We start from the raw sequence: 15,227 nt of genomic DNA, 5'->3' as shown, positions 1-15,227 counted from the left end.
TGACAGGGGGCGGGGTTTGCTTCACGTAGCAATGGGGCGCCGTAAAGAAAACCCAACACACAACAACAGAAACTGTTTAACATCGGCTGCAGATGGGCTGAGAGAGAAAAATAATACCAGACCCTCTTACAAGCATACACATTTAAACAAGTGCATAAAAACACACACATGCTCGCTGGAAATGTGCGACAGTGGCAGTCCGGCGTGTAGCAAACACTCAGCGGTGACCCACCACTCCACACAGCGCCCCTTTAAACGGGTTGAACTGATCTACGAAGCAGCAGCAGCAGCCACACAACAAGAGTTCAGCACCAATACAGTCTGAAACAGCAGTGACCTAAACAAATAACGAAAAGGAAAATGAAAGCTGCTTTAACTGACAGAACAGGTTGTAAAATAACTATTTAGATAACGCTGCCCTGTTAAGAAACATGCTCCTGGTTTAAAAGTACAAGGTACCAAAGAGAGGGTAAAGGCCCGTAGGCCCGCGCGTGTTGACTCAAGCGTCGCTTTGTAAATACGGCGCTTTAGTATCCGATACCGAGAAAGCCCCGGACAATACTCACAGTAACCGCACACAGAGTAAACTGGACAGCCAGTCATGGGGGGGAGACAAACAAGGGGAAGTGGTTTTGTTCACACTCAGGACGGATGCTCACTAGCACGGAGCTCTGGGTAAAGGCAGACACATTCACACTAGGATGCAGGATGTAGATGGTGGTGACAGGAGGGCTGACTCCTTACATACGCCGCACGGTAATCAGCACAATGTCTTGGTTGGCGGGGAGGAAAAAAAAAAACAACCAAAAAAGAAGCACACCAAGTCCAAACCATTGAGCCAGGCCACCAGGAGATAAAACAAAAAGAATTATTCTAAAACGCAGAGCAACGAAAGAAAACAAGAACTTTTGAGGGGAGAGAGAGAGAGAGAGAGAAAGAGAGAGAGAGAGAGAGAGAGAGAGAGAGAGAGAGAGAGAGAGAGAGAGAGAGGAGATGGGCTTCAGCGGGTACTTCTAGTCTTCTCCAGAGGGCGCCTCCTCTTCTGAGCCGTCCTCCTCCTCCTCCTCGTCCTCCTCCTCGTCTCCTCCCGGGGCCTCCTTCGTCGTCTTGGGGGCAGGGGAGGTCTCCTTCTTCTTCTCCACCACCTCCTCCTCCTCCTCCTCCTCCTCTAGGGGACTCTCGGGGTCCTCCTCTTCCTCTTCTTTGGGTGAGCTCTTCTCGGGGGCCTTGGCGCTCGGGCGCCCCTTCCCCTTTCCTTTCATCGGGCTGGGGGTCACTGGGCAGCAAAGAGACAAATCAGTTCTCCATCATCGCATTACGTTCAACTTACAGATTCGGTTTCATTTCCCCCAAAATTCTGTATTTTATAATGTAAACACATTTTGTGATCAGAAAATGTGTCTAATTATGTGGCGGCTGAATTCAATAAGAAACCACCAAAATGTAACGCACACCAATAAATCTGATGCAACTATTTGTCACTATCCGTTTTTAATCAGAGAAAGTGCTTCGATAGAGTAATCAAACAAAACGTTCCATCCTTTCGTTAAACAAAGTGCTCTAAATTTAGCTCGATTTATTGTCAAATTCCTCCGTTTTCGGATGACCCCCAAAGTCCCCCCTAACCCGTGTGTTCTCATTGGCTGCGATGCGTCTGTGGACCCCAGGAACACCAGCTGTGCTTTAGAGCCGTGTTTACTGACATAGTTTTTGTCGTAGAGAACATGAAACCTTCTTAAGCCCGTGTTAACAACAGACCAAAGCCTACTTTGTCCCGCCACACTTTCATAATGAACCAAAGATACTTTTACACAGGGACAGCGCCAGGCTCGGAAATGATTCAGAACGACTAAGCTGATTGGTTTAAATTATTGACATTTCTTTTTGGGACAGAATCAAAGGACCCTCACCTGTGGCCTTTAGTCGGGGCTTGGGGCTTTTCTTCTCCTTCTTGTCCGGCCGTCCCCGTCGGATCACCTTCTTGCCCCTCTTCTTGGAGCGACCATAGTCACTGTCGTCATCGTCCTCCACCGTGAAGTCCTCATCACTGCCGGACTCGTCAGCTGAACACAAAAAGGGACGCATGAGGATGTTTTCAACACAGGTGTAACATGGACCTTTTATATATTTACAATGTTGATTAGTTCACAATACCACGCCTCACACTAATTAAAAAAAAAAAAAAAAAAAGTTTGGAGATCTGTGGAAAAGAATGTTTTCAGAGTAGGCCCATATACTCGCCATGTTTCATTCTCTTTGGCTGAAGATAGATTACAACACTGCCACCTAGTGGTCGGGGGTTTAAACTGGTAGTGTAACGGACCATTGTTGATACCTCGTGTTTCAGCACGTGTTAACCATCACAGTGTGAAATCAAGTTTCACTGACGACCGTTATCCGCCGATAGTCAATAAAATAGGTGACCAGGACATCAACATTTCTGCTTTCTTAGTCGTGGATCTCTGATAATGTTACATCGTTAACAACCAATCCGTGTTTAAATCAACAGAACGAGTAACAACTGCAGCACGGCTAACTGCTAACCAACGAAGGATCCCTTCACTTACATCATGATGCGCTCAGGCTCTGTTCAGTGAAAATGAGTATTGGGGTATTGGACAAAGGTAAATTATAACGTCGTCATGATGTGTTCACATGTGATCTCATAAAATGTGGTGTTAGTGAGAAACTTGGAATAAAGTAGTCTGGAGCCTTGTTGTATAATCAAACAACTAAGGGATCTGTATCTGTATAATATGGATCATCAATGATCTGCAATTAGTATCGGCAAAACAACGTGATCAGGGATGTCTAAATGTTATATTTGCTCCCTTTTCTTTTGTGCTGATCTGATCTGTCATCTGAATGAGTTTTAAGATCCGTTGCACCACCAGTTTAAAATGAACCACTGTCTGCCATGAATCTTTGCACGTAAACTATGAATTAATACTGATCGTGTGGATTCTCAAGTCTATCCATATTTTCTGTACATACGGTCGTTGTAGGGCTCCTCCTGGTCTTCGTGCTCCTCGTCCTCGCTGCCTGCATCTCCCAGCAGGATCTCCCTCTGTTTGGACACGGCCTTGGAGGCCGCCTGGCGCACTGTGCGCTTTCGACTCACTTCCTTCTCGTCGTCACTGTCATCTACGCAAAGAACACAGTAAAAAAAAAAAAAGAAAAAAAAAAAAAGGGGATTTACACCAGTGGTATTAAAGGCTTCATGCAGCTGATGAATTACTGATGTCATAGTTCACACCAAACGCAGAGTAGATTACATACAATGTCTATGCACAGACGCGATGAGACCGACGCAAATTTGCGATGGCGAGAGAACCAACAAAACATGAATTCAAACTTTTTACGAATTGGCATCATTGTGTAGTTACTTCGGCATCTCTTTTTGTCCATTTATTGCAGTTAAAATCACAGCAAAATCTGTTTATTTTGTGTGCATACAGCTGTAGTAAACAGCCGACGTGTGGCTTGTTAGACACAGTGAATACGCCTCGATAAAATCCACGGAGCTCCTCCGGACGATGTTATGAACCAGACAAGACGGCGTTCAGTTTCCCGGGATATCTGTGACTTCAACAACAAGTACTAAGCAGCGATAGAGGTTATTTCTTCCATGGTTGATGGCAGAAATAAATGGCTTAAGTTATTAACAGCTTCCAGGGCGATAAGCCACGCCCCCTCTTCGGTGCATCAAACGTGAATGGCGCGATTCACACGAATGACTACAAATGAATAATTTGTGCCGCGCTTGGTGTGAATGCACCTTAACCCACTTTTATTAAAGCTATAATAAAAGTTTATTTTTTATCTATCTGGATGTTAATTGTTTTGATGGCAATGCCATTCATTTCTATACACGTGATAAACAATTGTTCAGCATTTCCCTGCTGTTCTATAGATATTTTCCCCCAGAATAACCAACATGAGAAAGGCCGATTGGTTCGTCACAAATATGGAACCTAAGAAACACCCTCACCATCCTACTCACTGACCAGTAAAGCAAGATCTGTTTTTTCACCCATTAGCAGATCTAAATGTAAATTTGGAGAAAGTCCATTCTAAATCTCATTTCCCCGAGCTTTTAGGGTTTCTGTTGGGAACAGTCATCTTGTAAACCAGGGGGTGCATTCTGGGTAACAAAGCTACGCAGTAATGGATTGCGATGCCTTTAAATGGAACACACACTGTGTAATGAAAAGCCATAGTGAAACAATGCAGCTGCGTTGTAGGACATTTGAAGCCCTCATACTGCCAGGTCATTACTGAGAGCACATACATTGTGCCTGTAGGAGGTTAATTATTCATTTGGCCACTGATGAGGCAGTATAAAGGCAGTTATTTATGGGATTTAAATCAGCCACAAAGAAACAATCACCCAGCCCCAGCAGCTTTAGAACCTGACGGGGGAAAAGGGGCACAGACGTATGTGTAATGAGGACGTTGTTTAGACTATCACCTCGTCACCTGATTGGTCACAAATGGAAGAGATGCCTTCAACATCCACCAGACCCGAGCTCTGTAGATGACCGATTGATCAAATCATGCCTTCGACTCGCAGCGATAACTCAAAGCAGAGCGTCGCAGTGTTGGAGAATGCTGGAGGCAAACGACTCAATCTGTCACAATCAGCCGGGGATTGTGGGAAGAATGAGCTTGAGGAGCACGTCAGGGAGAGCACATGCAGTGCTGCCCGTCAACAAGTCGTTTTAGATCTTCACGTATCAAAAGATCAATATCGATGGCACCAATTGCCTGTGTGGCCTTCCAAAACATCCTGGATCAGTGCATGTCACAGCTAGGAAACATCATCTGGCTGCACAGACATCCAAAGCCACTCCAGTTGAAAAACTGACTTCTTTTATCAAATTCAGCCACATTTCATTTAGGTACAGTCTGTCTAAACCCTTCATAGTCTTCGCCCATGATAACCACAGACACAGCGCAGCCTTTTGTTTTTCTTTAATATGTGAATCTTAAAGGAGCAGTGTGTGGGGCATCTAGTGGTGGTCTCTGTAGAGCCACGGTTTGGTTTGGTTTGTCCGCTCTGGGCTACTGTAGAAACATGGCGGACTCCGTGAAGAGCACATGGGAGAAGTTTGACTTCAGGGCTTTAGGCCAGAAATCTCTTCACATTTAGGCAACAAACCAATGACACTGATAAAAACATAGTTATGGATATTATATTTCATTGCATTGCTAATAAATCCAGTTTAAAAAAAGCAAACAGTAGAATTGATATTTATAGTTATAAAATGATCCCTTCGATATGTAGAGGGTAGAAACATGAATCTTTACCTGCAGGCCGTTTTCTCTTCGGCCCTCTCTTGGCGGGCTTCTCCACCTTGGCGGCTTTCTTTCCCTTTTTGCCTTTTTTTTCTTCATAGTCGCTTCCCCCGTCTTCCTCCTCCTCCTCGCCAAAGTCGTTGTCTTCCTCCTCGCTGCCAAAGTCATCTGCAGCAGCGACACAGAGGGGAGTCAGTTCACCTGTGTTCGGCCTCCGCGATTCAAATTCCTGTTGTTTTCCCTCAAGCGCCTGAGGCAAACGCTCTCGTCTAAAAATCGGACAATAGACTCGACTTACCTGCTGACTCATTTTTGGGTTTGGTGAGCTTCTCATCAGACTCCTCACTGGAACAAAGATTAGGGAAAACAAACGTCTTAGCAACTAGGGTACCCAGGGAGATGTTGAACAAAGGCACAGACTTTAATCTGCAGTTTATTATTCAAATAAATATTCAACAAACAAGCAAAATGCAACACATGTTCTAATTCTTCCAAGGATGAGGTAAACAATCACAGATTTCTATGGACTGTACAAGATGAATTAACTGGTACACATATTTGTTCACATGCCTGTCTGTGATTTTTGTACTTGATCCCCGTGTCTTAGGTGCACTAAGGCCATGTCCATACTACTCCGTTTTTGCTACGTTTACACTGAGCGGCCACACTACGCCGGAGTTTTGGAGCACCTTAAACGGAGGAGTCTGAAAACTCCGCCGAGGTTGGAGGTTTTTGAGAACTCCGGGGTTGCGTTTGCGTGTGGACGGTCCGATACGGATGTGCTTAGAAAAAATTATGCCCACACCCGTGTTCGCTACTGGATTGGTTCTTGGCAACCATGACGTCTCCGTCCCTGATTCGTCACACTCACTATCACGTGACCCGTACCCGGAAGAAAACAAACTGGGCGACCAGCGATTCATTTCAACATGGATAACTAATTGCAAGCGTTGCTGCTAGCACAACAGCTACATGATGTTGCTGCTAGCACAACAGCTAGCAGCTGTTGTGCAGTAAAAGTCTGCATTTCTGTGGAGGAAGCAGCTGTTATTGGAGTGATTAGCGAGCGGTGTGACCAGCATCAGCCCCATGGAGCAGCTTGTTGTTTTTAGATTCTAATAAGACACGCTGCACTAACGTTTTACTTCTTCAGTTTGGTAGACTTTAGAGACCTTAGTCTGTAAGTATGTCTTTATGAAGCATGAAAAGATGTACGTAGATATATTCTATTCGCGTGTTTAGTATAACATTTGTGTTGTATTAAATGCTAATCGCGGTTAGCATTTCTCCATTGGCGGTAATGTTAAAATTAGCTTAGAAGCTAGCTAGGCGGACGTGATGTTCAGAGCTACTAGTGAGAACAGACATCAACAACACGGAGGAAACGAGTGAGAGACGTGTGTTGACCACATTGATGGACCCATAATCTAGTAAGCGTTTACGTGTAAGTGTTGATGTTAAAGTAAATTTGATGTGAGAGAGAGAGATAGACCTGCAGCGCTGTACTACGTCTGAAAAATAAAACTTCTAAAACTTTCCACGAACTGTGTCTGTTTGAGTTTATAGAGGGAGATTTTAGAGGAAGATCTTAAGTATCAAATACAACCTTTCATTATTAAAGACTACTTTATTACTCTGTCGTATTTTTTTTTTTTAACTAAGCAAGCAATCCACTTCCTGTTTACACCGTCACACGCATGCCCAGTGTACGTTAATGGTCACGTGCTGTCCGCCTTCGAAGGCTGCCGTGTGGATGCAGATCAACTCGAGAATGATGCTGAAACTCCCGTGTGGACGGAGATCGGTTCTATTTGACAACTCTGCATCCAAGTAAAAACGGAGTAATGTGGACAGGGCCTAAGACACGGGTGCTGTATTTCATTGAGGGAGTGTGCAATCGGCATGCTAATAGCAGGAATGTCCACTAGAGCTGCTGAATGTCCTCTTTGCCACCATACACCACCTCCTTTCACTCATTTACACGCATCAACTGGCAGTCAGCAAACCCAGTCCTGCTCACTGCTACAGCACACCTGGCTTTCTCCCTTCTCAACATGTATTTGATCAACTACTCTTTCTCTGCTAACCTGACCCGCCAGATGGTTTGTTATGCAGAAGCGTCTGAGAAGCCATCGTTGGAAAGTGTTTGGAAAAGAGCAGGCTCTTGGCAGGAGATTGGATGAACCATCAGTCAATCAACTCTTAACGAAGCAGGTCGGGAGAAGAGCGAATAAATCTGTTCCATGTAGAAAAGCCTGTAGAGCCGTTCTTTGCTCTTCTTTTAATGAAGAAATACTCTAGTACTTAAAGATCTGATGCTATTGCAGCATCTACGCTAACCTCTTCGGGAGCTGCCATGTTTTGGACTAACTGTCGCCCCTCAGTGTCATCTCGCACACACCTAAGCCAGCAGCTCCTCAAAGGATGCCGATTGGTCCGTGCTCTGGCTTACCAGACACAAACGTATTACTCCAAGGTCTGACAAGATGGACTTTCGTGTGAGTGCGACAGTCCAGCTGCTGCGCAAGGTAAATTTCCTCCTCTACCCAGGCCCTTCTATATACTCCATCCTGGTGTCTAAGTGCTGACTCTGCCCAACTACCTCAGGTGGGTTGCATCTACCCTGCTCATACAAAAGCTGCTGTGTTCTTCGGGGGCCAAATTTGGCTCCTCTCCATGTCAATGGGTTGAAGCATGGTTCAAGATTGTTATTAGTGAAACACATGTAAACGTGTCATGCTTTCAAGGACAAACCCATAAAATGAACACATTTTCTAAAAATGTCACAGCACTAAACATGCTACAGAGAGCCGTTTAGCACCGCCAGTGCTCCCAATCTATCCCGAGGACTCACCTATCCTCCTGTGAGTTCTTTGAGCGCTTGTGCTTGGGCTCACGAGGGGTTGCGCGCACCTTCTTGGGCTTATTCTCACCATACTCCTCATCTGCAGAGGGGACAAGATTCGAGTATTTCACTCGCATGAATCCACATACAAGGACATGTTATCGTTTGCAGTTGGCCACACAGACTAATAGTTTTACTGTATGTTTTTCAAAGTCACACTCAATAGAGATATTTGTAGCATATGTGGAAAACGTCACAGAGGAAATGGCACAATAGTTATGCGGTGTTGAACGAGTTTCAACTCTCAGTGACAAAAAAGAAAGAAAAAAAAGTGCAGCGCTCGGCGCCTCGTCACGCTGTTGCCGTTTGTTTGTAGCATAGTGCAAATATGATGCACTCCCATTGCAAAGAATTACAAAATAAAAAGCGTGAACAAATCGCTCGTGGTGGTTGCTTGCCATCCACTGCTCTTGGCTTGTTAACAGTATTGTGATAATGCGGTTATTGTGACAGCCGTTGCCTGAGGACGATAAACAAATCTCCATGATAATGCTACACTGTGAACAAAAAATTGATGTTGAAACCGGCAGGAGGGGAACTGTTTGTTAGCTGGAAGCAGCCGGTGGGCAGCGCAGTCCTGATTGGCTCAATAACGAAGCTAACAGCTAAATTACGGAGGCTACATTATGATGTGTTCCAAGTTTTATTAATTTAAAATTAGTGTTGCCCAAAGCTACATTATTTAGTTACCATGATGTGTTCAAAGGCAATCTTGTTGTTTTTGCCAATAGAGATGGGGCCGATCATCAGGGACCGATAACATATTTTACTGATATTTGTATCCACTACTACATTCCTGGTATTGTGACATCCCTATATAATTGCTGGATTAAAAAAGGTAATAAAATATCACTGAATTATTTCATGTTAAAATAAAGAACGAGCTGTTTAACTCCGCATTATGATCAGGTTTTGGGCTTCCCCTCAGCAGCAGTTCCGGTAATAATATATTAATATGGCCGACACCTGGGAGTGTATTCTACAGTATTGGGTTGAAAAATATGCAAGTAATACACAAGTCTTTAGTCAGAAATGTTGCCAATTTGTTTACACTTAATACCTTCAATATCTCTGGATGTATTTTACCATTCTGGACAATGTTGCTAATCAATGAGCAGGACTTTATGGTATTATTGGATTTTTACCTTTTGCATCAATGGAACAAGGTGCCTTGATCGACCAGGAACTTAATTTGCCAGATCAGCCAAAAGCAGACATTACTATCTGTATTTTTCCGTCCATCAACAATGTCTCAATTCACTTTCCAGTCAATATATTACAGTATACATGGATATCACGGTGTAAAATACCACACAAAGTAGGGCTTTTATCCACATCGCCCACCGTTACGAGCACATATATTGAAAGGCATCTCTTACCTGCATCATCAGACTCGTTGAATTGTGAGTAGTTCACCACTTTCCTGTTTCTGTGAAGAAGAATACACACTGTATCACATTACGTTTACACAGGACAAAGTTACTTCACTGCCCCCGCCTAATATTAGACATGCAAATGGCTGCTGGGTGGGGGTGGAGGGGGCTACAGAGATGTAAGAGGTCATGTCCACATTTCAACAGCAACAAGTCCGCTGTGTATGAAAGTCTTGTTTGTGTTATTTGGTTTGAGAAACCACAAACAGCCTCCAGCTGGGGGGCACTGAACTGGACACTAGTCTACCTTCTACAGTTTCCATGGCCAATCTGGAGAAGTGTATATGGGGGAAGCCTCAGGTGACAGCAGCCGACTATAGCTCAGGTAACACACACCTGTTGAAGCCGCACTGGTGCGAGGTTAAAACCAGAGATAAATCATCCTTCATTGATGTGGATACCTTTCAAACACAATCTTAAGTGCTTTACGTACAGCTCACACGCACACAAACTTTTAAAACACAAAAAAGGTCAAAATGAAATAGTCTGCAAGCACTGGTTACACATCTGTGGATCCTAGCCACGCTGGAGAGGTGTGTGTGTGTGTGTGTGGTGGTTGGAAGGGAGGGGGAAGGGTCACGGTGCCAGAAACTTTTACACGTCCTTAGATTACAACCACAACCACAACCACACACACATACACACACACACACACACACACACACACACACCACAGTCAAAGCCTCAGACATGTGTAACAGCATTACCGTTCACATGTCAGGAACATCAGAGAGCGCAACGTCCTGCATGGTACTAGCCAACAACGTTCTAGGAAGTCTGCATATCCTTCTGTGGGTTTTTTTTTTTTTTTTTTTTTTGCTTCGAGTTACGATTTGTTCTCACGTTCAAACGGGCCATGCACCTTTCCCAGAAATTACTTTTAACACTGAAATATACGAAGCGTGAAAGAAGCCATTGCAACTCATTAAAAGCACCAAACATCAGCCGATCAACCGGCAGAAGATAAATCTGCAACTATTTTTTCCTTCTAAAGTGGGACGAATTGATAGTTGTGTTTGTTGTAAATGAAAAGCTGAAGACTTTGAATTGTCTGTTTGGACAACACAAGACGGTTGAGGACATCACAGTGGGCTGTGAAAAATGACAAAAGGGCATTTTTCACTATCTTCTGACATTTTACAGGCAAAACAATTCATCAAGAAAATGATTGGCTCATTGATCAAAAGATAATGAAAATGATTGCTAACTGCAGCTCTACTAGTCATTATATTCAAACTGGGGATATCCAACCAGCAAGGGCCCAGTCAGTTAGTTAAACGGACTAAATGCAGCAGAAAAACTATCACCAAGTGTTTGTTAATAGATTTGTTTGTTTAACATATTTGGGTATTTGTTACCATCATGTATCACTACCCCAGAAATTCAGGTTCGGGGGAAAAAGTAAGTTTGTATTACATTACAAAAACAGAACATTTCATGCCCTACTAGGGTTGTTAATAATTAACCACTTAAGTTAGCCAGAGCCGAAGGTGTCGCTAACTTCACAGGCTAACCCACAACTAACAGGTCCTCACTCAAGAAAATGTGGTGTTTTGACTTTGGGACATTATTAGTAATATAGATGACCCCCAGAAATCTTGCTATAATTCAAGTTAAATTTGATTATTTCCACATACCACAGCCTCTGTCTGAACGTTTAATTATTCTGCCACAGTTTGCCCTGTAAAATCATATTAGTTTTTAACGTATTTCTACAGCCACATGGCATTGCCTCTAATTGAGACGAATGACTTGGCCACATTTTTTTTCCCTTCTGCCCTAATTTACACAACACGCATGTTTACATGCGTGTTGTGTAAATTCACTGTGTGTAAACACACTCAATCTCAAAGTAAATATAAAATACAATCTTATTCAGCAGCATTGGGGAGATTGGTTGAGCTTTAATCAAAGTTCTCACAATGGATCATTGGTCATAATGGCTTTGCATGTTGAGGAAGCATTGTTTTCTTCAAATTTTGGGCTTCTATTAATTGACACCTTTCAATAAAAAAAATAGCATTAAAAACAAAACAAAAATTACTTTTGAGGGTGCTGTTGGTGTGTGACCGTAAGATTAATGTTAATTAAGTAAAAAAAAAAAAAAAGGAAGTGTCTTACTGATGTTGTGGTTCTATTAGTTTGAGGTATCGGGGGGGGGGGGGGGGGGATTTCGAGGTTCAACTTTAAAATTAGAGCAGAGAGCACAAAAATGACTTCTAATCAAGTTAAAGGACGTTTTTAATTTGTATTAAAGGGGCCTGGAAATACCTCATGCGTTACAATCACGCGGGGGGGGGGGGCTTTTTTGTAGTTCTCCGCCTTCCTCTGACATCAGCCAGCGGCGTTAATTTACTGCCAGCACCGAAAATGTAGATCCGCTCTGCTCAACTCTTGTTGTCCGACAACGACATTTTCACAGACCAACACGCCTGTTTTATATTGTTTTTAGCCGACAAAAATGTTCTAAATGCAATAAAAATGCGACACAAGCGTACTACGGTATCGTACCCAGTCTGCGCGGCAACAATATCAAATCCTGAGGCCAGACACCACCTCTGGTCGTTTTCTTCTCCTTTTTTTACATTTTCGATGGTGGTGGTGGTGGGGGGTGTTGGCGTTTTCAGAGCCTCCCCTGGATGAATGGGGTCGCCATATTCTCATTCTCAAGGCAGAGAGGGAAAAATGTTATCAGGCCTGGCGTAAGTGAGCCGTAAAACGTAGCTGGTTAAATCACACCGCCTATTTTTTTCCGCTTGGCCTACATAGCAGCCAACAATGCACATCATGGATTCGTAAAAAAAGAAGCATGATAGACACGACACAGCGCGTCTCTCAACAAGACATGGCGAACCGTCCACGCCGCTGGGATCCATGTTAGAAAGGGAAGGGTGAACACACGCGAGCAGGGAAGCACACGCGCACACATTCCCATTATTTTTTCATGAAATAAACACATTCCCAGCTCAAAAAAAACCGCAACATGGTCGAGGCGTGCATGTTATCTGCGAAGCCTGCCTGCGCGGTGTCCGTTATTAACGTTACGTAGAGCGGAGGACATATTTAGCACCTACCTCACTGGTCTTGACATTTTGCAGGAATACTGTAGAGGTTAAGGATGTAAGAAAGAAGGGGGGGAGAAGAAGCAGCACAGTGAAAAAAAATATTGGTTCCCGCTCTGCGAAACACCGAGGGGCGCGAGCTTTGCGCACAACTCCGCCGTCCGAGCTAGCGCGTGAAAATAAAAGTACGGCGGCGACTCGTCCTCCAAACGCAAATATTCTTAATTTTTTTTTTTACCCTCGGCTACTCAAAATGGTGAATAAAACAAACTGAAACTGCAGCCCGTGTGCAACCAAACGCTGCGGCCTCGAGGGGTGGGTTCCTCGAGGACAAGCACCGCCCCTGCGGGGCAGTGAGAGGAGCAGCGCGGCACTCCGCTCCTCTCATTGGCCGATTTGAAACACGACCGTCCTTTGTATTGGCCACTTTGGCTGCACGTTAGAACCTTTTTAGCATTTTGTTCCCCCGCCTCCGTTAGCAGGCTCGGTTGAACCAGTACTGTCAAGAAAACAAAAAGAGGCCCTCAGGTTGGATGCAAACATTTAATTTAGTGGCTCCCAAAAGACCACAAAGCAACATTGGTTAATTATAGGTTCGTGCACAATCATCTTTTGTATGAAATGATCACGTATGTTTCAGGAATCAGATTGACTGCGGTATTGCTGCTACTGAGGCTAACCTTCTTCTCCCCACCTGGCATCCCGCTGCAGCATGAGATGCAGGTAGAAAACAGTTGCATAGCATTAAGCTGTAAAGCCTGCAAATCACACTCACAGGTTAACTGTGCACAGGTTATCCAGTTTATATCGGTGATAGATTTCATACAATTATGCTTTTTTCTTTTCTTAAGACTGTGATGAGAATCTATAACTAAATTTCACAATGCCAAATTGCCTCAAGTCATTATAAAAAAATGCCTAAATTGCTTGGACCCTGTTCTACCACTTTCAGACCTTTAAACGGACCCACGAGAATCCAGATCAACTGGGTCAACATGTCTTCATGTATATTTATTTTAAAGGTCTGCAGATTTATTTCATTGATGCAAAATATAATATATATTATAATATTATCAGCAAATAAACTATGATACATTGTTATAAATTAAGCTGTATAAATTAGTTTAAAATAACCCCACCGTTACCAGATATATATATATATATATATATATATATATATATATATATATCTGAAATGGGTCATGGTTCTGCACAAGTACTTACTTTGGGCACTTTAAGTACAGTTTGATGCTCACAATTCTACTTCCACTCAAGTAAAAGTGAATTAGTTACTTTTACTTGTAACCGAGTAGTTCTATGGCATTTCTTCCGTAAAATGTTTAAGGACTTCTTCCACCACTGGAGATAACCGAGTTACGTATATACTGTAAGTGTGAATGAGCTTAAGTCCCTCAATCAAGACCCTAATCTAGTGCTACATGGGCAAACAGCCCTGATATAAACCCACAGAAACACTGACCAACTCCCCGTGCTATTCAGAGATTGCAGAAATTGATTATTTGTGGAGAACTGAATTAAGGCAAGTTTGATAATAGTGAGCTGAGCCTGTCGGTCTGAGTTATTCTACTTGGCTTGACTTGGACTCGGGTCAGACCGAGTCATGAATTTGGTGACTTGACTTGACAAAATAAGAAAAAGACCTGCAACCTGATTTAGACTTCCACTCCAGTCTTTTGACTTACAAACACTCGATACCTTTCCCCCAAAGACCAGAGATTAAAAAAAAAAATGTTGAATCACATAATTTCCCTTCATTTCTTGAGTTAACAAACACTATAAGTTCTCAGCAGGTCAACGCTTAATTCCTCACATCCTTTTTTCATAAAAAAATTCAGTCACACTTAAGTCTTTAACAAACTTGTTTTAACAAAATAGAGAAAAAAACATTCACGATTTTTGCAAATGTAGTATATTGTTTCTCTGTTGTTTAGGTGCATTACATTTGGTAAATAGTGCATAGTGACTTGTTTCGGACTGGAAACTCAAAGGGTAGCACATGGCACTTGACTTGGGACTTGAGTGCAAAGACTTGAGACTTAATTATATGATTCCAATGACTTTGTCCCACCTGGTACATTGTCAGTTACAGCTTAATTGATGCCTCGTGTAGCTCTCCAAACAAAGTTGGGTATTTTAATTTCAACAATCATTTGCTCAGTGGGTACACAATGTAAATGTGGTTGTGCTGCAACAATCTTTTTGTAAAACCTGATTGAGGTCTGGAGGCTCTGGGTGGAAGTAACCTTTGTGTTTCAGGCTTATTGAGTTCCAGGTCCACCCACTCGTGTGGTGAGCTCGAGTGAGGTTCTGCCGTCAAATTGTAGGCTGCATGCTGAGGGCTTGTTTGGAATGTGAGTTGTTCCCATCATGCTTTGTGTGCATGTGTGTGTGGGTCTCTATGTCAGTGCAGGCTGCAGAATCCTGATCAGAATATGAGAGCTTGCTCAGCATTGTTTTAGGTGATGAGAAACTGTTAAAATGCCCCATATTGTCTCTATACCTCTCTGT

General features: G+C 43.2%; 1 protein-coding gene across 1 annotated transcript; it reads right to left on the bottom strand.

Moving 5' to 3' along the window:
- Nucleotides 1–6: 6 nt before the first annotated feature.
- On the bottom strand, nucleotides 7–13,016 carry nucks1a (nuclear casein kinase and cyclin-dependent kinase substrate 1a). Its single transcript, XM_031875949.1, has 8 exons — nucleotides 12,711–13,016; nucleotides 9,583–9,632; nucleotides 8,153–8,243; nucleotides 5,597–5,643; nucleotides 5,311–5,466; nucleotides 2,995–3,144; nucleotides 1,911–2,063; nucleotides 7–1,276 (listed from the first exon to the last, which is right to left on the bottom strand). The coding sequence occupies exons 1-8, from the start codon at nucleotides 12,725–12,727 to the stop codon at nucleotides 1,014–1,016; spliced, it is 927 nt and encodes a 308-aa protein (XP_031731809.1). The 5' UTR covers nucleotides 12,728–13,016; the 3' UTR covers nucleotides 7–1,013.
- Between the last annotated feature and the right edge of the window lie 2,211 nt (nucleotides 13,017–15,227).

Source organism: Anarrhichthys ocellatus, unplaced genomic scaffold (genome assembly GCF_004355925.1).
Source record: "Anarrhichthys ocellatus isolate YVR2014 unplaced genomic scaffold, GSC_Weel_1.0 scaffold100, whole genome shotgun sequence".
Lineage (NCBI taxonomy): Eukaryota > Metazoa > Chordata > Actinopteri > Perciformes > Anarhichadidae > Anarrhichthys > Anarrhichthys ocellatus.
Note: the sequence above shows the minus strand (reverse complement) of the source record. Positions and strands in the feature narration are given on the sequence as shown.